The sequence below is a fragment of the Phoca vitulina genome, unplaced genomic scaffold (genome assembly GCF_004348235.1).
Source record: "Phoca vitulina isolate PV1807 unplaced genomic scaffold, GSC_HSeal_1.0 scaffold7, whole genome shotgun sequence".
Taxonomy (NCBI): domain Eukaryota; kingdom Metazoa; phylum Chordata; class Mammalia; order Carnivora; family Phocidae; genus Phoca; species Phoca vitulina.
The window spans coordinates 21726475-21750603 of NW_022589710.1; the positions used below are offsets into that span (position 1 = coordinate 21726475).

The 24129-nt window shown below is 35.3% G+C and overlaps 1 protein-coding gene and 1 pseudogene across 1 annotated transcript in view; one reads left to right on the forward strand and one right to left on the reverse strand.

The window, feature by feature from the left end:
• MDGA2 (MAM domain containing glycosylphosphatidylinositol anchor 2) overlaps positions 1 to 24129 on the reverse strand; it is a 796100-nt gene that overhangs the window by 428802 nt on the left and 343169 nt on the right. Inside the window, exon 2 of the mRNA XM_032405031.1 lies at positions 23767 to 23906. Within this exon, the coding sequence (XP_032260922.1) occupies positions 23767 to 23906 (140 nt within the window). The remainder of the gene's footprint in view (positions 1 to 23766; positions 23907 to 24129) is intronic.
• On the forward strand, positions 16244 to 17771 carry LOC116632943 (annotated as a pseudogene).

The following is a 24129-nucleotide window of genomic DNA, read 5'->3' on the forward strand; positions in this document are numbered from 1 at the left end:
GCCTTTAATTTAATTTAGGATTTTCCCCCAAACTTACTTTGTATTATTATTACCATCATCATCTTCATTATTTAGTGTACTCAAAAATAACACTCTTTTATTTGTGGCTTCAGGGTTTAATATTATCAATGTTTAACCTATTCTGAGATTTTTTTTAAAAAATCCATTTCCTCTGGTATTTTTGTTGCATTTTTTAATTTTTAGATACCTCCAGAATATACACACAGACATAGACAGACAGACAGACACACACACACACACATTCTTTTTTTTAATTCAGATGAAATGGTTTATCTTGACCCTAGATATGGCTTACCAGAAAGCTCTTCCTGTTATTTAATTATTAGTAATAAAAAGGACTAGAGAATAACTATTTCTAAGTCCAAAGTCCTAATTCCTTTTTATTTTATTTTATTTTTTTAAAGATTTTATTTATATGTCAGAGAATGAGAGAGAGAGAGAGAGAGAGGGAGCGAGGAGTATAAGTCAGGGAGCAACAGGCAGAGGGAGAAGCAGGCTCCTCACTGAGCAAGGAGCCCCATGTGGGACTTGGTCCCAGGACCCTGGGATCACGACCTGAGCCGAAGGCAGACACTTAACCGACTGAGCTACCCAGGTGTCCCTTTATTTATTTATTTATTTATTTACTTCCATAAAACGTTTAGTTTAATTAATTCATATAAGGTAGGCAAAAAATAACCTTTGTCAGGCACCCTAGAAAGCTTTCCACATACCCCTTCCCCATCCCAATCTCCTTCTCCCTAAAAGTAACTACCAACCTTTATGACAATGAATCACAGACCTGTACCCCTGAAACAATTAATACATTATATGTTAATTAAAAAAATAATAAATAAATAAAACAATGAAGTCATTGTCCTAATTCCTTTTTAAAAGATATTTTCAGACACTCACCTATCTAGTTACCAAAACAAACAAAAAATGTCAATTCTTGTGTATAATTTATTAAATATTGTATAATTCATTTTATGATAAATATAACAGGAAGTTATTATGTTTAAGGTTAAAATTTTTACTGAGATTAAAAATAACATTTTCTAAACAGATATCAAAACAATTATCTGCACTCCCATGTTTACTGCAGCATTACTTACCAAAGCCAAGATAGGGAAACAACCCAAGTGTTTATCAACAGAAGGGCACGTGTGTGTGTGTACACGTGTGTGTGTGTGTATGTGTGTTATTCAGCCATGAGAAAGAAGGAAATGTTGCCATTTGCTACATCACAGATGAACCTTGAGGGCATTAAGCTAAGTGAAACAGACCAAGCAAAGACAGAAAGACAAAAAACTATATGATATCACTAACATGAGGAATCTGAAGAAATCGAACTCATGGAAACAGAACAGTGGTTACCAGATATTGCAGGTAGAGGAATTGGGAAGATAATAGTAAAGGGCACAAACTTGCAACTAGAAGATAAATAAGTTCTGGATATCTAATACACAGCATAGTGATTGTAGTCAACAATACTGTATTGTATACTTTAAAGTTGCTAAGAAACTAGATCTTAAGTGTTCTCACCAAAAAAAATGATAATCATGTGATGTGATAAATGTGTTGGCTCACACTGTGGATGAAATCGTATTACAATATATACATGTGTGAAATCAACATGCTGTACGTCTTAAATGTTAACAATATTTTATGTCAACTACATCATGTTCTAGATATTTGGCATTATCTGCTTTAAAATGTCTTCCAGGCTAAACCTCTGACTGCCAAGCTCTGAGTTACAGGACCTTGAAGGCTCAGTCTCTGGTCACCTGTGTGCTAGAGCCAATCCAATATTACTTTTTATGTTTATCCTCATATCCTGGAAAATTTTAAACCTTCACTATAGTAAAGAGAATGGTTTAATGAGTGTGTACATACCCATCACACAGCTTCAACAAGCAATAGTTTGCCATTCAGTTTCTTCTATCCTTCCTCTCATTTAAAAAAAATATTACGTATCTTTCTTTTCCTAAAGTGTCTGAGCAAATTCCAGACATTGTATCATATCTTTTGTAAATACATCATATTATCTCTATCAGATAGCACATTAAAAATAAAACCATAATACCATTTATTACACCTTGTAATATTAACAAAAACTCCTTAATAGAATATAAAATAACCAGGTTGTATTCAGTATTCCTTGACCGCCTCATATTAAATATATACTTTTTCAGTCAGAGTCTGGAAAAAGTCTATCCATTGCATAAGAATGATATGACCCTTAGGTGTCTCAATCTGTAACATTTCCTCCTCTCCCTCCACCCATTATTGTCTACTAGAAGATTTGTCCTGTACATTTTCCTACATTCTGTATTTAGGTGATTGCATCCTGGTGTCATTTAGCATTGTTCTCTAACCCTATGTTTTCTGGAAATTGCTAGTTAGTTCTATAAGCTTTCTGATATATAGGTTCATTTGTAATTTATTTGGAAACAGAGCAAGAATAATTCATGCATGGCACTGTGTACTTCCCATCAAGAGGCATACAATATCTGGTTGTCCAATTTTTGGTTAGGTTAAGACTGATCAGAGGGTCCAGGTGATGTCATACTGAGCCATCCACTTTAAATTTCCTCAACATATTTCACCTAATGATTTCAGTCATCATAAATGATCCCTGCCTACTCCATTATTTTTTGAGGGGGTAGCAAAATGGTAGTATTTAAACTCTATAACTTTTTCAGCATATATTAGCTGAAATTCATCTCTAAAGAAGACATTTTCTTCAGCAAGTATTTGCTTACTTTGAAATACAGTTTGTATAGAAAAGCAAGAAAAATTCTCAACTATTGTCAATTTTCAAAAAAAATGCATGTGTGTCTTAGCAAATTCTAAATGTGACCATTAAGTTTTTGTTGGTTTAGTTGTTTCATTTTGTTGTTGCTTTGTTTTAGCAATGTTGGTATCATTATATACGCAAAGATTTTTTTCCTTTGACATTAATACAGCCACTCTAAGATTCCTATTATTTCTTATTTAACCAGGGGAAGCCCTTTCCAGTTGACTTTTGCGTTCTTTGGAAGTGATCTTGTCACTTTGATCTGAAGTTATCTTTGACTGTTTCATTTTTTTTTTTTTAAAGATTTTATTTATTTGACAGAGAGAGACACAGTGAGAGAGGGAACACAAGCAGGGGGGGTGGGAGAGGGAGAAGCAGGCTTCCCGCGGAGCAGGGAGCCCGATATGGGGCTCGATCCCAGGACCCTGGGATCATGACCTGAGCCGAAGGCAGACGCTTAACGACTGAGCCACCCAGGCACCCCTGTTTCTTTTTTTTATGGCTGGAATAAAAGCCTAAGGCTCACTTTACATATTCCCTGCCGCAGGACAGAAACCAACCACTTTTCTAAGGAGACCTGGTCCCACTTACTGGAAAATTGTATTTAGAGAGAAAAATCCAGGTGCTATGAGCATTCTCTGCTACATTATTTCTAGAACTTTTCATTAGATTGAGCCAGGAAATGCATATATTTTAAAAATGAAAAATAAATTATGAGTTCATATTGACATTGCCAACTAAAAATAAAATCACGAAGTTTTCATTTAGATTGTCTGAGTGTGTATTTACATATCTCTTCTATTATGTTCTTTGGCCCACTGTATTAGTTTCCTATAGCTGCTATAACAAAATGGCATGAAGTTGGAGGCTAAAAAACACACAAATTTATTATCTTACACCTTTGGAGGGAAAAAAAAAATGAGTTCCCAAAGCTGAATTTTTTTGAAGTTTCCAGAGGAGAATCTGGTGTTTTTGTTTTTGTTTTGTCTGCTTGTTGCTTTTTCCAGTTCCTGAAACTGCCTATGTCATTTAGGTAGAGGCTACCTTCCTCCATCTTCAAAGCCAGCAGGATACATTTTCTCTTTTTTACTGACTTCCTGCTTCCCTCTTTTAAGGACTCTTATGATTATGTGGAGCCCATCCAGATAATCCAAGGTAATCTCCCATCTCAAGACCCTTAACTTAATGACATCTGCAAAGTTCCCTTTGCCATATAAAGTAACATTCACAGGTTCCAGAAATTAGAACGTGGATATCCTTAGGAGCTATTATTCAGCATACCATATGCTGAATATATATATATATATTGAATATATATATATATTAAATAGCTTCAAAGCAAAAATAACAAAAACAATATTATAACTAAAAGAACAACTACCAAATGCAGCTTAGTTTGTTTTGCAGATCTCCCTCACTGCCTCCATTTAGGATATATCCCACTGGGATATAACAGAAAGACCATGTTTTAATATCACTTGAGATAATTCTTGTGTGATGATTCTATCAGCTTGATATGGATTTTGCTTAATTTGCTTCCATTTGCATTCAAATTTTAGGAATTTAAAAATAATTTATTTTGTTTGGAACTATTTAAATATGCATGGTTTTAATATCAAAAATATAAAATAACTCAGAAAATATATATAAAATAACTCATTGTGGTTTTGATTTGCATTTCCTTGATGATTAGTGATGTTGAGCTTCTTTTCATGTGTCTGTTGGCCATCTGTATGTCTTCTTTGGAAAAATGTCTATTCATGTCTTCTGCCCATTTTAATTATTGTTTTTTTGGTGTTGAGTTGTATAAGTTCTTTATATATTTTGGATATTAACCCCTTACCTGCTATATCATTTGCAAATAAATCTCCCATTCAGTGGTTTGTCGTTTTGTTTTGTTGATGGTTTCCTTCACTGTCAGCATCACTCGTCAGCAGGGAAATGCAAACCAAAACCGCAATGAGATATCACCTCACACCTGTCAGAATGGTTAAAATAAAAAAAAAAAGCAATAACAAGTGTTGGCAAGAATGTGGAGAAAAAGCAACCTCATGTCCTGTTGGTAAAAATGCAAGCTGGTATGGCCACTGTGGAAAACAGAAGGGCAGTTCCTCAAAAAATTGAAAATAGAATTACCATATAATCCAGTAATTCCACTCCTGGGTATTTACCCAAAGAAAATGAAAACACTAATTTAAAAAGATATGTGCACCCCTTTATTTATTGCAGCATTGTTTACAATAGCCAAAACATGGAAGCAACACAAGCTGGTCCTTCCATAGATGAATGAATAAAGAAGAGGTGATATACATACATACATATATATATGTATGTATTAGAATATGTATTAGAATATATATTAGAATATTACTCAGTCCTAAAAAAGAATGAGACCTTGCCATTTGCAACAACATGGATGGATCTAGAGGGTAGAATACTAAGTGAAATAAGTCAGTCAGAGAAAGACAAATACCATATGATTTCACGCATATGTGGAATGTAAGAAACAAAACATATGAACAAAGGAAAAAAGAGACAAATAAACAGACTCTTGACTATAGAGAACAAACTAGTGTTTACCAGAGGGGAGGTGGGTGGGGTGTTGAGTGAAATAGGTGAAGGGGATTAAGAGCACACTTGTTATGATGAGCACTGAGTAATGTATAGAATTGTTGAATCACTATATTGTACACCTGAAATTAATATAACACTATGTGTTAATTATAGGTGAATTAAATAAATAATTAAAAATAAAATAAAATAAGATACATTCAAAGATATCGCGCTTAATCTCTATCCTTTCATACCTGTTCCCTTCCATTTCCTAAAGGTAACAATCTTCATTAGTTTTATGTTATTTTTTTCTAAAAATATCAAAAAGCTTGTATAGACATAAATAAATACAGAGAGATGATAGATTGATTGATAGATAGCTCTCAACCACGGAGATGATTCTGTTGTAATATATGGAGATCCTCCTCATTTCTTTCACAGATGCCTAGAGTTCCACTGAATGGATGGACCATATTTTATCCAATAGTGTGAAATTTGAGGGAAAGATTCAAATGTATTTTGTTTTAAAAAGATAGCATTTTGTGTCAAAACTACTTAATAAATAATATAACTTTCCTCTAATGACTTGAAATACTGCCTTTATTTTACTTTGTTAGTATATATGGTTCTTTCCCCAGCATTTTATAATCTGCTTATTGGTCTGTCTATTTATGCAACAATACCATGCTATTTTATTTATTATTTTTACATGGTATTTATATGGTATTTAATCATTATTATTTATATGGTTTTAAAAAGTGGCAGGGTAAATCCTCCCAAGTTTACTTTCTTTTTCAGAAATGTTTAGCTATTTTTGCTTTCTTATTTATTTCCACATATATTTTAGAATAAACCTGCCTAATTTAAAAAAAAATCCTGTTGATGTTTTTATTGAGATCATAATAAATGTACCAGAGAATAGGTTCTTGAGGCAACATCACTGGGGGCCATGAGAAAAAAAAAAAAAAATCTCTGTTTTCAGCTGAAAAAGAAGGCACAGGTGTCAAAGACAGCAGTAACTTCAGGCAGCGATATGCACTCTGTGGAGCATCAGTAATAAAGGCAGTAATGACATTAGCTTCTACATCAGTGCCTAATATTTGCTAGGCATTATGCTGAAATTTCCTACCCACATTATGTAATGTAATCCTCATATAAAACTTGTAAGAGGCAAAGTAAAAACTAGAACCTAAATCTATCTTTCCTTACAGCCTCTAAGGAACCACTACATTCTGCTATGTCCGAGGAAGTAAGTCTGAAACAATCTATTAAGTGTCATCCTGCATTAACAGTGTTCTGGAAGAGAACTGCCTCCAAAAGACCAATGAGTGTGCTCAGTAGGAGGACCTCTGTGAAAGTGCTGGTCTCCAACAGCAGAAGGACTGTCCCTAACTGCTGGAGAATGGCATGTCTAGGAAAATGAAACAATGCAGGCAGTGACCACCCTGTGACTCTTCTAAGGTAAGCAAAGATCTAGGACCCGCATACACCTGGAGTCTAAAGGATAGTCCAGTAACACATATGAACATCTCTGGGGATATTCTGGAATGCATCACTATATAATCCATTAAATGAATGATCCTCAAACTTTAAAATGCATCAAAATCATTTGAAGACTAACTAAAATATATATTGCTGTGTCCCACTGCTAGAGTTTGGGATTCAGGAAATCGGGTTTGGGGCCCAAGAGTTTGTGTTTCTTTCAAGTTCCCAGGTGAGGCTGATGCTATTGTTTCAGGGACCACAATTCAAGTTGGATGGGCCATGCCTCTAATAAGTACCAATAATAAAATCTGATCAAAGTAATGATCAAGTAAGATCATTTTCAGGCTACCAGGCTGAAAAGTGTGCAATTCCTAAAAAGGGGAGAGAATGGGTGTAAAAGTTTTAAAAACACAGACAGGTAGAAAGGAGGAGTATAAAGTCAGCGGTTTGGCAGCCACCTAGTAATCTAGTCTCTGTCCCCAACAATCCGGGGGGCCTGGGCTTAGTCCCTCAACTTCTCCAGCCTCAGTCTGCACATGTGTGAATTATAGAAGAACGGATAAGCTATATTCAAGGTTTCATCAGAGTTTTAGGGTTCTAATAAAATATAATAAGGTGCACCCATGCTAAAGAAATTAGAAATATAGGAATTAAGACTGTCCTCAGAGAATGCAGTTATAATTAATTAACCACAGCAATTCAGAATAGAGATATGCAAAGTCAGCATACTGAAGGCAAATTGTTAACACACCTCTGGGAACTGACTACAATGTGATTGAATGTATTAATATTAATATACCTAAAGAAAGAATGTGCCAATCAAAACAGGAATTGGTCAGCTTTGGGAATGGAAAAATAAGCTTTCAGGAGAACAAACTGGCAAGTAGTATCTATTCGGGCACTGTCCAAAAAGGGAAATCCTTATTATTGGACTCAATCCTTACAGGTTTCTACTCCATAATAGATTAGGTGGCCTTCAGCTACCTCAGTTGAATGTCCTCACTCACCAACATGATTTTTATTTGGCTTCTTCATTGGCTTGCCTACCAGCAGAGTGAACCTGTTAGGCAAGAGCAAGGTCCAATCAATTTGCCATTGCGAGTTTAAAAATGGGCACTTTGATCATAATTTAGCTTTATCTGTAGCTTACCTACACTGATTTATAAGTGGAACAATCTGCTAGGATCTGCAATTGTATTTCTCATTACAAATGTCTAACCTGATTTTTGCATTGTTTGTACATGTATGAGTCTTTATGGGTTTAGAAAATGCAAAGTTATCCCTCATCTGCTTTCATTATACTAACAAAACCAGGCTTATGAACCTGCAAAATAAGTATTAGAACCTGAATGGCCTTATTTATGAAGGCAAAAATATCTCTTTGTGGATAACTACCTATAAAGCAAGCCAGAATTCCCCAGGTGGTATTCTCTGCACTGCTATGAGGGCTGGTTGTGGCCATTTGCCCATAAATTCATGTTTTAAACTTTTAAATCTCCCTCTGTTCTGCTCTGTATCATTTGGAGGGACTAAAACTTGCAGAATATGTTTCCCAGACTCTCACTGGTTTTAGCCAATGGATTGGGAGTGGCATGAAACCGGATGACAGAAGAAAAAGGAAAACCAAGTATGTCTCCCTCTTCTCAGCCTCTTATATCCCCAACGTAACACATTACTTACATTAAATTTCTTCAGTTCTCAACTCAGAGTTTTAAATAATCAGAATGGTTTCTGTTTTCCTTGTCCAAACCTTAGTGATTACCATGTGAGATAAGAACCCACTAATAACTATAACGATCTTTTCAAGAAGTAATAGGTATGTGTTCATGGACATACACACACACACACACACACACACACACACATTCATTTATAAAATCATATAAATCAATAAAAATTCTGGCTTGTAATTTTTGGTAAATTATACCAGACAACCACATTAAGTAGTCACAAGCCAAGTGTGTGACTCATGGTGACTGTCAATGAACAGTCAGAGGGAATCAAAATCTCAAGTAGACAAATGGTTGTGAGGGTAGACTTAGATAATGTGTGTGTCTAATAACAAACTAAATGTAGTTTTTAGTTTAATCTGTAAACATATCATATCACTAGGGAGTATTCACTAGAATGCTTAGCAATATTCAGACTGATAAACATGATGTTAGATAGGTTGTGATCACAATATTTACCACTCTGTTTAACTAACATATTGGCCAAGGAAGTTAACTGGTTTCCAGGCAGGGGAATCCAAAGATATGTGAGAAAAAACATCTCTAGATCACCCATCTTATTTCATGCATCCAAATTCCCTATGCTTATGAAGTACCTAAGTCTACCCTTGGGCTTTCTGTTTAAACCCCTATGAACAACAGAGGTTATATTCCTTCAAAAGCTTGGCACCTGGGTGGCTCAGTTGGTTAAGTGTCGGACTCTGGATTTCAGCTCAGGCCATGATCTCAGGGTCATGGGATGGAGCCCCACATTGGGCTCCATGCTGGGTATGGAGCCTGCTTGTTTATTTTCTCCCTCCCTCTCTCCCTCTGTATCCCCCCAAATAAAAAACTTCTAGCAAAATTAACTATGACTAGTTGGAAAAGTGAAGTTGAGCATGTCTTAATATACATCTTTTCAAACTCTGTTCTACTTTCTATTGATATTTTTCCCTTTTCTGATAAAAACCAGGATCCATCATCTCTATTTTATTTAAACATAGGGTTACAACCAAGCAACAAATTCCAAGGAATAAATTACCAGGTTTTTGTCTGATACTTTGTGAATATGCTCCAGTCAGGTGAGATCCCAATGCTGCTCTGTAACATCTGTAATTAAACATGTATACTATTGTCAAAAGTGGCATGGAGAGTTTAAACTTAGAATCTTCTCTGACTGAAGGGGTTTAATAGCTTCATATTATTGAGTCCCATTTCCCAAGTTTCTTTAAATCCTTGCTGGATAGTAAAATAAGAATACACATTAAGTCTTCGAGACCACCAAGGGAGTGTTTAATGCATTCCTGCAGGCATTGAGGTATGTGGCTCCCAACGGTGCCTACACAAGTGAATCTGAAGGTTTCCTTAAATGACTAATTCTAAGAGGTAAATAGCATAGGCACAGGCAAACACAACTTAGTATTTTTTAAAGAGAACAGAATTAATTAAAATATCAAACAATTAACCTAAAGTGATAATGCCTGCCACCATTCACTCATTCGATAAATAATTGAGATCCTCTATCTGTAAAGCTTTTATGTTTATTGTCCCATACATTTTATTCTCCACAACAGGATATTTTTAGGGGTTGAAAGAGGATGACACTAATAAGTGTATCAGCACAATAGCCATAAAGTAGCACCATCCCAGGCGAATCGTAACATATGTTCACTCTAAGGTGACAGAAAATGGGAATGCAAGACCCAGTCCTTCATTTCTAGGAGTCCACTAAGTGATACAGGAAATAGAAAAACAATATGGTTATTCTATTTTCTTTTTATTTCTATCATCCTTATCATTATTCAAGATTTTTTTAAGTCTTTCCTTCTGTGATTTTATTTGAAATAGTAAGAAGCTTACTATATCATTACTACTACTATCGTCATTTTATACATGACGAAAATAAATGAAAGGGGGATTAAATTTTACTTCCATTCACAGGGCTAGGAAGTGGAGAAAGTGGCATTCAAAATCATGCAGTTTGAGTTAAGAGCCTAAAATCTCACTAACTCCCTGAAGCAGCATCCTATGTTGCATTCATTATGATAAGAAATGGCCGGGTATTCTGGGACCACATAGAAATGGCATTTAAGCAAGCCTCTTTGACCAAGTGAGGCTTTCAGGAAGAGGTGACAAATATGCCATTTATTCAATTAGTCAAGGGGTAGGGGTGCAGACAAGTGGAAGGGACAACAAATATAAAATCTTAGGCAAAGCACTACAAATTTCTTCAAGATTAGTGGTACACTGCAGTCATCATATAGATAATGTGCCCTTAAAAGGCAGCCACAGAACATGCCCAGTGAAGGTAGGAACTATCTAATTTAAAAGAACAGATAATATATGTTGTGAATTGAATCATTTGCCCCAAAAAGATAGGTTGAAATCTTAACACCTGGTAACTCAGAATGTGACCTTATTTGTAAACAGGGTTGTTGAAGATATAATTAGTTAGGGTGAGGTCATACTGGAGTGGGTGGGCCTGTAATCCAATATGACTAGTGTCTTTATTCAAAGACACATACACACACATACATGCACACACACACACGTTGACAAAGGCACAGAATGGAAGGATGCAGGTGAAAGCCAAGAACACCAAGGATTGATGGCCACCACCCAAAGCTAGAAGAGGCAAGGAAGAATTCTATGCAGAATCACAGAGGGAGTATGGCCTGGCTGACACTTTGATTTTAGAATTCTAGCCTTCAAAACTGTGAGAGAATAAATTTTGTGGTCTTAAGCTACCCAGTTTATGGTACTTTGTTTGGCAGCCCTAGAAAACTAGTAAGATACACAATCATGCAATTTAGGCACCTGTACAATTTTTGGAATTAGGGACCCTTTAGGCTAATATTAGACATTAGCTAATGTAGAATTTATATATCTCATAAAATGTGTTTACAATGCATTTTATATAATAACACACGTAATGCTCCTATGCTATTTGAGAAAACTCCTTCCAAAATGATTGGCTATAATCCATCTTCTTGATGGCACTGTGAAAATTTATTCAAAATTGTCAGTTGTTCTAATTATATATGGTATCAATGCAAATGATCACTTAGATTTGACACTATGCTGCAGACCTAGATGACTAAAAGTTAATCTTAAAAAACACAGACACCCAACAGAAAAGGCACTAATTAACTAAGGATTTTGCTCTGCTCAAGCTTATCCAACATCATTTAATGATTTCTGCCAAAGGCAAGTAAGAAAACAAGAAGGTGCCAGGTTGTACGGGATGTTTCCTCATGTACCATGAGAAGCAGAAAAAGGAAGAAATCAATGTTTGCTGATGGAAAAAGATAAAACTGTCAAGAAAATAAATGTTATTTTAGGTTTTTGTTAAGACTTTGGCATTCAGAGAAAATCAAAATAAAAGATTAATAATTCCTAAAAAAAGAATTGAGTCATTCCTAATAACTGTTTTCTCATTTTTCAGTCCTGGAAATACTCACATTTTACAAGCACTTTCCCTGTGTAGTTTAAGTTAAATTTTTCAGATCACAGAAAGGTTTTTATTCTTTATTGGTTTTTTTGAAGCATCTCTGGGCATTTCAGGGAAAGGCAGTGACAAGCCTAATTCAGAATGAATATGCCATACTTACAACCAGCACTGATATAGATTATTAACTACCACTGACAGGATATTCTTTAGCATAGAAATAGATGGGGGGGGAATCTTTCTATTATTGTACTGAAATTATTAAACTTAAATTTGAAACCTCAATGTATTAAAGTCAATTTAAGGAATGCTCTATTAGATTGGAGTTTGAAAATTTAGGTAAATCCAATTCTCTTAATTGGTATCTTTATGTCCTAGCCATAAGTGCAGAGAATATATTTCATTCAATAGGATCACAAGAAGACAACTACTGTATTTGTTTACATGCTACCTTTTGAAAGTAGTAGGGGTGGATATAACTATAAATGACCATTTACAATATGTTGAACATGCCCAAATGACTCATACTTTGTAAATTTTTCTTTATCTGTACATATATGTAAGTACATATACATAGTAAGTGTGTGTGTGTATATATATACATATATATGCAAACTGACAGCATGTATGTAATATGGACTCAAAAATAGATCAATTAATTTGATTGTCATTCCACCATGAAAAAAAAATTCACTTCAAAAAAAAAATTCACTTCAGATTATGTTAAGGTTTGTGAATTTAGATTTGTTGACAGCTCAATAACTACTAGGAAAAAAGATTTTAAAATCTGAGGGGAAAAAAAAAACTATTGTGGGATATCTACCATTTGGAGATCACCTCAGTTAAATAAGACATAACTGAAAACATGCCAATAGGAGTGTTATGCTAATAATAAAAATACAAAATCCAATTCATCAATGTGCATTTAATTATTCAGAACTTCTACAGTAAGAAACTGCAACTGTTCAACTTAAAATGATACATTTCAACTTTGAACAACACAACCAACAGATTCTCAAATATATGTTAATAGGCAGTATTGATTTCCTTCTATCTCCTGGAAATGCCCTGATAATTTTAAAGTACTTATTTTATGTTAACTACTGTAATAAAATAACGGTTATGATCTTAGCACTCCTACTTATGATACTTTTAATTAAAACATGTAGATTTCAAAAGAAGATATCTAATTTCAAACTTCCACATGATTTGTATAACTACAATTTTGACTGTGTTTTGAGATCCATTTTTTGATCTCTCTGAGGATCAAATTTTGACCATGAGAGGTAAAGCTGTCATAACCAAACAAACCCTCAGTCTGTATTTATAGTCAGTCACCATCACATGAAATTCCTTGTACATGGACTTGCAAACTTTCACTGCTTAGATTTAATTCAAGTAAAAGACGTATTTTTTTTTAAAGATTAGGAGAATAAATTATGAAAATATGGTCTATACCCATGCTAATTATGTTAATAAATGTCCTAAGAAATAAAAGTAAAATTTGATTGAACATCATACCTTTACTAATGACTTATGGCTTTCTTTTATAAGTCTTCAGGAAAAGTAGAAGTATAATAATTCTGATTCACAATTAAGCAACATAAGGTCAGCAGCAAGGATGAAGAATCTAGGGTTAGATGTGTAAATGTAGGCCTCATTAGGTTTGAGTCCAGGAAATGGGTACTGTCTTAAAGAACTGCCCCGGGGAAAGAAAGCCTGAGATAAAAGATTACAAGTAGATAGTTTATTTTTGCAATTAATCCTGCGGAAACAGAGTAGAGAATTGTGAATAGCGTCATAGAGAAGGAGGAGAAATCATACAACAAGCTGTTGTTGTGCTAGTCTTTGCAGAAAGTGACTGTGGCTCCATTCTACTGGGGCCCTCTGAGGAACCATGTAGAATGTGTCACAGAATGGCCTGACCAAGCTGGCACATATCAATTGGACCCTACTCCCTACTGACAGAAGAGCCACTTTTCAAATAGCAATTAGTACTCTGCTGTAGAAAGTTTAGTCTTGTTCCAGAATCTAAAGTCATGTGCTGTGACCCTCTTCTTAGGACTTAAGGAATCCACACAGCATCCTCATCCAACACCAAGTCTGCTAGATTGTAGGATTGCATGAGCAGCAAAGCAGTTTACACTAGATCCTGGACTTGCTGCAGAGCCCTCTCTTGTTCTGACACTGATAACTTTTAAAGTTATCCAATAAAGTGACTTGGAACAATGTTTCCAAATGTAATATATTCAGCCTCTAAAATCCAAAAAAGCCTCCACCATATGTTGGGCCTCTTTCTTACAGGAATGGCTGTGAGAAGCAATAACTTTTTTATAACCTTAAATGGAATGATCCTAGCATGCCTCATTGGACTCCAAAAATCTCTACCAACTTGACAGTTCAGTAAAATTTGGAATACTTTATTTCTCACCCTCAGGCACGTTTCTATCTTACTATGGCATCCAAAGTACTTGTTACTTCCTTTTCAGAAGTCAAAATGACATGATGTAATCAATATAATGTTCTGTAGATGACTGAGACGATCAAGTTCCCTGTGCACTATTATGTTAGAGAGTGAGAGAGTTAATCTTGACCCGGGGCAGAGTAGTACATGTAAATTGCTGTCCATCCCATGTAAAAGCAAACTTTAAAATCTTCTTGATGAGAACAGAAAAGCATCCATTTGTCAGATGACGAGCTACATACCAGATAATTTGCTCCAATGAAGACACAGCAGTAGTGTTGATTTGATTGTTTACCATGGTCTTGCATCACCTGCCATAATCCACCTGGCTTTTTAGGTATCTCACATGTGAAAGAAATTGGAATGTGATAGAGACTACCACTCCTTCCTTGTCAAAGCTTGCATGGTCATACCTAACCTCTGAAATTTCTTCTGGGATGCAGTACTACTTCTGATTTAATATTTTGGTTTGGGAGGGACAATTTTACAGGATTCCACTGAGTCCTTCCTACCATATTGACTCTGACTTACTCCACAGATCAGGTAACCAAGGTGGGGATCCTGCCCACTATTAAAGATGTCCCTCCCAATTATGCATTTGGGAGTCTGGAGAAATAACCATCAACCCACTTCTCTGGGCCAGGACTCCATTTATCATCTGGCTTCTTAAGCCTCCACTCCATGTTAGTATTACAGATCTGTTGATTTCAGTGCCGACTCAATCCCTGTTCTTTGAAAAGCCCTCAAAAAGTCTTGGTATTTTTCTTTCTTCAATGTAAATTACTATGACAAATGGCCACAAATCCCTTTGGGGAAAGATACTATTTTTAGTGTAAGATTGTAGTGATATTGGTAGACCTTTCCTCAAAGAAACCTAGCTTCCCTTCCAAACAATGAGTGTTGGCTCTGTGAATTAGCTTAGATTAGGAAACCAAATGAGTGATTGCGACTTTTTATTATAGTGGAAAATGTCAACCTCCCCCTTACCTCCTTTTTGTCTATTAATATGAGTCAAGTACCACTCTAGTCAGCTACCTCTGTTTAGCCCCTAAAGCCACCATAATCTGTCATCCATTACAAAGCCCTGTAGATAAAGGCAACCTGGTTGCTACTCCAACCTTGCTGTTCATTACACTATTTATATCTACACTGAGTCTGTTGGTGAAGTGTTACCACCCAACCTCTGCCATTTTAGAATCCTATCATCTTGCTGATTTTAGAGATCCTACTTCTATAGCAGCATCCCCTACTGGTCTCCCAAGGACAGTCACCCTTGAGCTTCTCAAAGATGCCAGTGCCCATCTGACCAGTGCATTTCTCATAGTAACAGGAGTATCCCTTGGGAACTCTCTAAAAACAAGTCTCATATAATAAATCTATGCTAACATTCCCATCTCCCCAAGCTTTCATTAAGTACATTAACATTTTCTGAGTAATTATCTGTAATGTATGATAAATGTTTCTTATATGCAGAAAGACTATCCATGGAATTAAACAAAAGATGAACTCTGAAATAACTGTAAACAGATTCAGATCTCGTAAGGAGCAAAAAAATGACTATTTGTAATGTAATCCTCATGTAATGAGGATTTTCATTGAATTTTTTCATTAAAATTTTTTAAAAATTCTTTGGTTAATGCTGATATACTGGGAATAAAAAAGTTTCAGCAGTTTTGGAAAGTGTTGAACCAAAAAAGACTTTCCACGTTTTGTATAAAAATCAATGGAAACGCTTTTTTGCAACGGGTTTGCCACCAGAACACAGGTGTCATGAAAACCACTGCTCAACCTAAACCAAAATGGGAAAGGAAAAGTCTCACATCAACATCGTCATCATTGGACACGTAGATTCGGGCAAGTCTACGACTACTGGTCATCTGATCTACAGATGTGGTGGGATCGACAAAAGAACTATCGAAAAATTTGAGAAGGAGGCTGCTGAGATAGGAAAGGGCTGAAAAGTTGAACATGAACGTGGTATCACCATTGATATCTCCCTGTGGAAATTCGAGACCAGCAAGTATTATGTGACCATCATTGATGCCCCAGGACACAGAGACTTTATCAAAAACATGATTACAGGCACATCTCAGGCTGACTGTGCTGTCTTGATTGTTGCTGCTGGTGTTGGTGAATTTGAAGCCGGTATCTCCAAGAATGAGCAGACCCGTGAGCATGCCCTTCTGGCTTACACACTGGGTGTAAAACAACTAATTGTTGGTGTTAACAAGATGGATTCCACTGAGCCAGAAGAGATACAAGGAAATTGTTAAGGAAGTCAGCACCTACATTAAGAAAATTGGCTACAACCCCAACACAGTAGCGTTTGTGCCAATTTCTGGTTGGAATGGTGACAACATGTTGGAGCCAAGTGCTAACATGCCTTGGTTCAAGGGATGGAAAGTCACCCGTAAAAATGGGAATGCCAGTGGAACCACACTGCTTGAAGCCCTGTATTGCATTCTGCCACCAATTCGTCCAACTGACAAGCCCTTGAGTCTGCCTCTCCAGGACGTCTACGAAATTGGTGGTATTGGCACTGTCCCTTGGGCCGAGTAGAGACTGGTGTTCTTAAACCTGGCATGGTGGTCACCTTTGCTCCAGTCAATGTTACATCTGAAGTAAGGTCTGTGGAAAAGCACCATGAAGCTTTGAGCAAGGCTCTTGCTGGGGACAATGTGGGCTTCAATGTCAAGAACATATCTGTCAAAGATGTTCATCGTGGCAATATGGCTGGTGACAGCAAAAATGACCCACCAATGGAAGCAGCTGGATTCATGGCTCAGGTGATTATTCTGAACCAGCCAGGCCAAGTCAGTGCAGGATATGCACCTGTGCTGGATTGTCATACAGCTCACATTGCTTGCAAGTTTGCTGAGCTGAAGGAGAAGATAGTTTGTTATTCCGGAAAAAAAGCTGGAAGATGGTCCCAAGTTCTTGAAATCTGGTGATGCTGCCATTGTTGATATGGTTCCTGGCAAGCCTATGTGTGTTGAGAGCTTCTCTGACTATCCTCCTCTGGGCCGTTTTGCTGTTCGTGACATGAGACAGACGGTTGCCATGGGTGTCATCAAAGCAGTGGGCAAGAAGGCAGCTGGAGCTGGCAAGGTCACCAAGGCTGCCCAGAAAGCTCAGAAGGCTAAACGAATATTATCCCCAATACCTGCCACCCCAGTCTTAATCAGTGGTGGAAGAACGGTCTCAGAACTCTTTGTGTCAATTGGCCATTTAAGTGTAATAGTAAAAGACTGGTTAATGATAACAATGCATCGTAAAACCTTCAGAAGGAAAGGAGAATGTTTTGTGGACCATTTGTTTTTTTGTGTGTGTGTGTGGAAGTTTTAAGTTATTAGTTTTTAAAATCAGTACTTTTTCATGGAAACAACTTGACCAAAAATCTGTCACAGAATTTTGAGACTAATTAAAACAAAAGTTTAATGAGAAAAAAAGAAAAATCAATGGAAACAAAACTACTCGAAGGTATAACTTCAACCATCAGAAAGACTGTAAGCACTTCCTCCTAAATGAGCTGTGGTGAGTATATTTATTTACCCATGTAGCCATGAACTTAAAGAAGATTTAGATCTCCAGGAGAAAAGACTAGGTGTGTGTATAAGTCTGTGGGAAGACAGACTATGAAGGTAGTTATTGACATGAAATTTGTGATTAATATATTTTTGAATACAATAAATCCTAAAGCTTTTCCTATAACCTATCCAAAGAGTCATTGCAAAAATATTAGTTGTTTTAGTTGGAGAGTCTCTTACATGATGCAGCAGACAGATCTAGCCTAGATAGATTTATCATAGATGAAAAAAGTACACTGTATTGAATTCCATAAATCATGAGAAGGAATAGATGTAATATTTGATGATCTCTGTTTAGATAACAGATTCCAATTCTGCCTGTTAATTGGACATAAATCCAAAAATCGAATACATTTATTTTTCATGTACATGCATTAATATTATTGTAAGAAATTTAACTGACTCAGAAAAAATATATGGAAATATGAACCAAGATGTACAAAATATTTGCAAAGGACAACACACAGATAGTAGTAATGGTTTCAAACTGAAAAACCTGTTATGAAGGTTTGCTAAGATTTTCATTATGGTAAGTTTATCACTTTAAAATCTACATATGAAATTAACAAGGATAAAAACATCAATAACTCAGCAACTGTCTTGACAGTTAAGAATACATTTGTATAGCAATCAAATGACTGATATGATCTCATTTTAAAATTGAGAAATAGTCTTACCCTTATTTTTTTTTAATTTAAAAAACAAACAATCTCTAAGGATGAGCTGTAATAAACTAGTAGACAATTTTAATGCTTCTTAGGGTAGTATTTTGGATATACATAATTTTTTCAAAGAATGATTTTCAAAAATATTTTAGTGATGAGAATATTCAAAAGAAATCTTACCCAAAAAGCCAGCATATAAAACACATAAATGTAGAGCTATTTTGGCTTGATGTACATTTTCGTTTTTGTTTTGTTGTCTTTGAAAAGAGAAAGAAAGCCTCCCAAATATGCATACCCGTGTTTGTTACTGAAACAAATTCAAAGACCTTTACATTATACTTATTACAATAGAACTGTCTTCCTGTTTGAGAAGTTTGAAATATTCAAAGTGTCCTACTGAGAAGTTCTTTCTAGAAGTTTTCCATACTTTCTACCACATGGTTTCATGGCAAGAAAAATGCAATGTAATTAAAATTTCAGCATTTATTTGGGTGGGAGGTGTGAAAAGCTCATTTTCAACGTCAAAGAAAAGAGAAAAATGCTTGAGGCCAATCAAGGAAATACTGAAAAACAACAACAAAGGAGTGACTTGCTTTCCTATATAGCAAAGCATAAAATAAAGCTATAGAAATTAAAATAGCATGGCACCATATAAGAAGGGATAACTAGAATGATAAAATAATGCAATTTTTGTTCATGATAAAGATAGAATTTTAAGAACTTTTAAAAATGCTTTAATGTTTAACATTAAACATTATATAATGTTAGAATGTTTTTAAAAGTTCTCATCACAAGATAAATTTTTTATAACCACGTATGGGGACAGATGTTAATTAGACTTAACTGTGGTGATCATTTCTCAATGTTTACAAATACCAAATCTTTACATTATACACCTGAAACTAATATAATGTTCTATGTCAATTGTACCTCAATTTTTTTAAAAAAGAGAAAAAAATAGCATTTTAAAGATAGCATTTTTATTGTTAGAGTTATACTTAGAGTCTAAGTATAAATTACTTAGAAACAATAAAAATCCAGCATATGTTTTATTATGTAGGGTGGAATGTTAACTATCCTGTCTGGATTAGGGCAGAGGGAAGAAGAAAGAGAGAGAACACTAGACTAATATTCACACTATGGACAACATGTTTCCTAATGATTAAATCATCAAGTATATAAGCAACTATATAAGCTGTTACTTAAAAAGAAAGCATACGATGTAAGATACACTGATATGAAAGAGATCTACTAAACTAGGGACAAAATTCGTAAACCAAAGTTGAAAAGATTAAAATGATTCATCTTTTAAAAAACAAAAATCTCTGGGTAAAAGTAACATAAACAATATTAAAAGACAAATATTGTCTGGTAGATAAAATTTGCAACATATTTTGCAGACACTGAATTTATTTTTATAGTACATAAAAAGTCCCCGCAGGTCCACAAGAAGACAAGCAGCTAACCAATAAGAGAAGTAGATAAAAATAATCAATAGATGAAGAAGATGAACAAATGATTGATACATGTGTGGGAATATGTTCAAATTGACTAGTAATTAAGAAAATGAAAATTTAAACTTCACTGGAATGTAATTCACCCTCTCACATCAAATTGGCAAAAATATTAAAGATTCACTTATACTAAGGAAGCAAGTAAAAGTCACTTTCAACTTTGGCTAAATTCCGTTTTGAAGAAGGAAACTATCCTACAATGATGCTGGCATACATGTAATAAAGATGTGCATAAACACATACACATTCCAGAAGTGTTCACTAAATTATTATTTGTAATAGTAAAAATCCATAAGTAATTCAATTTTGAACAAAATAGCAGCAATTACATATATCTAGTGCATGCATACAGAGTACAATTCAGCCTTTGTGAGGATAATGCTCTATGTCAGTGCTTCTCAAATTTTAGTGTACATCAGAATCACCCAGAGGGCTTGTGACAACACAGATTGCTGGTTCCAACACAGGAGCTTCTGACATGATGGGCACAAGAACTTTCATTTCTAACCAGTTCTCTCCAGGGATCACCCATTGAGAAACACTAGGCTGGATCTATACTTGCTGATTTGGACACATGGCCAAGTGAAAAATTCTAGTCACAGAATAATATTTTTCATTATCTAATTTAAAAATGAAAATAAAACATTAACATATATAATCATATTTATGGAAATGCACTAAACAAGGACTGCAAGATAATACATACAACTATTTAATGTTAACTTCTGGGAGGTGGGTGCGAGAGTGATGGGGAATATTCAAGTTAAATACCTCATTGTTTAAGTCATTTACAAGAGAACTATATTCACAATTCATTTGGTATTAATGTGATAATATTGAAAGAGTAGAGAGGAAGGAAAGAAGGAAGAAAAGAAGGGAGAAAGGGAGGGAGGGAGGGAAAAAGAAAACAAGGAAGAGAAAGAGAGTGGGTAGCTGAATCCTGAAATTGTGGGTATCTAGAGGTAATATTAGGTTGGTAGGTTTACCAACAAATCTTTACCTCCCTTCTTTCTTATCTCTCCATCTATCTTTATTATAAACTCTCATTAAATGAAGTAGTCTGAACATAGTTCTAGTCCTTGCAAGCTAAAAAAAAAAAAAGGTAATTAGCAGAGATGTAAAGGCTCTGCAGAGTATTAAAACACAGAAATATTGAAATTTATTTAAATGCATCTAATTTAAAGTAGACTGTAAGCTAAGAACCATTTTTTTCAATCTACTTATTTTGATACTTACATATTCAATTCTAGACATTAGAGTCTAAGTATAAATTGCTTAGAAACAATAAAAATCAAGCATATGTTTTATTACGTGTCTATATAATGCTTATTACATGCCAAGTACATATACATGTATATGTATATATACATAATACATATACCTATATATTTACAATCTACATTTAACTCTCGAAAGGAGTCTATGATCTAGGCATGATGGTTACCATCATCCCTTTTATATAGATAAGAAACCTGAGGCAGACAGAGCCGAGAGGTTGAGGAACTTTCCCAAGGTCACACCAGCAGGCCCCGTGGATCCAGGGTTATATCCAGGCAGTCTGGTTCCAGGGCCATGCTACGAACCACGGCATTGTACCTTCCTCTCCTTCATTTATTTCCCTTGGATACAGTAGTACCCTCAGGCCATTACATATTGCCAGATGATATATTTTTGAAGAAAATTTCTTAAAATCTAGAAAAAAATGCTGCCTTTGAATACTTCTAGAAATGGAGACTTTATGATTCTCGTTGCCACAAGAATAGGCAACAGAGAAGTCTCCTGAAGAGTGCAGTGAGCAGCTTCTCTCTCCCACAGCATTCCCAACTATTATCATATTCACGTTAGACAAAGTGGCAAGAAAGACATTCCAGCTTCATGATACCAGCCAAGAAAACCCACCCTCAGGACCAGCTGCCACCAGCATGCCCTTTAGTGTTTGGCCGGGATGCCAGAGCGCAGCTGTTCTGTCAGCTTTCCTTATACAGTTTATTGACAAAGAAGAGGCCCAGTTAATTTTTCAAACAGGCAATAGAAACTGAAACTGACTCACCTGCAAATACCTGAATTAACTTCTAGGAATGAAGAAATAACACTACTGAAATAAATTTTTCTTAGGGTCAGAACACATTGAAATTGTTCCAGCAATGGAATTGTTTAGAAAAAATAAAATAAGGTAATAATCTACTCCTTGTTCCAGAACTTATTTTGGATTGGCCAGACATCAGAGATTACACTCCAGATTGTGAATCGTTACAGAGAAAAATGTATGGAGAAAATAAGAAATTCCTAGCATTAAGGGAAGATAATTTTATTCATTAATTTTCAGTTAAAAGCAAATGTTATAATTTGCAATTTAAGCCACTGTGAATTTTAATTTTTAATATTTTTTAATAATAACTATTTTAATAACTATTTTTTCTAGATTACTTTTTACTAACAGTGTAGCATTAAGTTTTATTAAACATATTTTACCATTTTAGTTCTAGTCATGGTCTTATCTATCAATCTCTTGCTACATTCTGTGAAGTTCATATGCTTATTTTTATTTGTCGCTCGAGTCAAAATGGTAAGGTTGAACATCTTTCAGTAGTAAGAGTTAAGGATGGTAGGAGCAAAAGACAAGATTAAAATGATGAGTTCATAAAATCTCCACATTGCTCTTTACTTTCTTCTATGCAGTGGTGTTAGCTGGATTTTTTTTTTTTCTTCCTGCAACACTAATACTTAAAATATGTAACTTTGCTACCAAATGAGACCTCTTTTCCATCGTAGTGTTTGTGTTGATTACTGGTGTATATTTTGAACTAGACAGGTTAAATATATGACAGTAAGAATTGGCAATTAATGACTAAGACATCCTGAATATTCTGTATTATATTGGAATTGAATTTTTACATCATAAATACACACTATATTACCTTCTGCCTAACCCTTTCTTTCACTCCTACAAACTTTTTCTCTGCTCGTTATTTATAATTTTAGTGCCCTTTGAAAAGTCTCAATTTCTGTTCCTGCTATTAAAGTAGCTTATGAAAGCTGTAGCAGATGACTCTGAAAGTGAATGTATACACCTGCAAACATTTGTTTTTAAAGTTTTCTATGAATATAATGACTAGGAGGAAGGAAAGTACATGTGACCTCGTGCACCATATTCTTCAGAACAAATGCTTCTTCGGCTGCAATTATGTCATCATGAAATCATGCTCCACATTCTAAAATAAACTCATTGCCATATGAATTGTTATCTGACTGAGATATTTTTGTAGTTGTCTTTTAACAGCTTCCTTAGAAGTGTCTTCCAAATTTCTCACAATACCAAACAAAAATTTCTTTCTTCATCTTATCCAAGTGAGTACGACAAGCATGAATGTTCAGCAATCACCACCCTTATCCTACATTGCACACACACAATTACTTGAATTTCTCACACACAAACACACACACACACACGATTTTTTAGCTAAATCTTCTAAAATATACATTTTTGACTTCCAAGAAAGATCAAAGAGAGTTTTCCTCAATGTCACAGTTCGGGACTCACCTGTGGACGTGGATGTCCTGTGACCAGACAGGTCAGTTCTAGTGTTTCTCCTTCCCGTATAGTATAGACCCTTTCCGAGTAGCGCTCCTCTTCAATGTTACAGGCCAAGCCTGAATGCACAATACGAACCGTTGGGGGAGCTGTCAAGTCAGGAAGAAGAGAGACAAGATACATAAAAAAATAAGTCAACTGTCCTCCCATGAATCATCCTGGTTGTAAGAGCAATTCTTATTAGACTTTACCACAGTTAGATCCATCAGGCTTAACGTTTGAGCAACCCCAAGGGATTAAAGGTATTGCTGGACAGAAAGCTTCAAACTTATCTAACAGTCACCAAGACACTCTGAAAATGGCAAAGGGAAA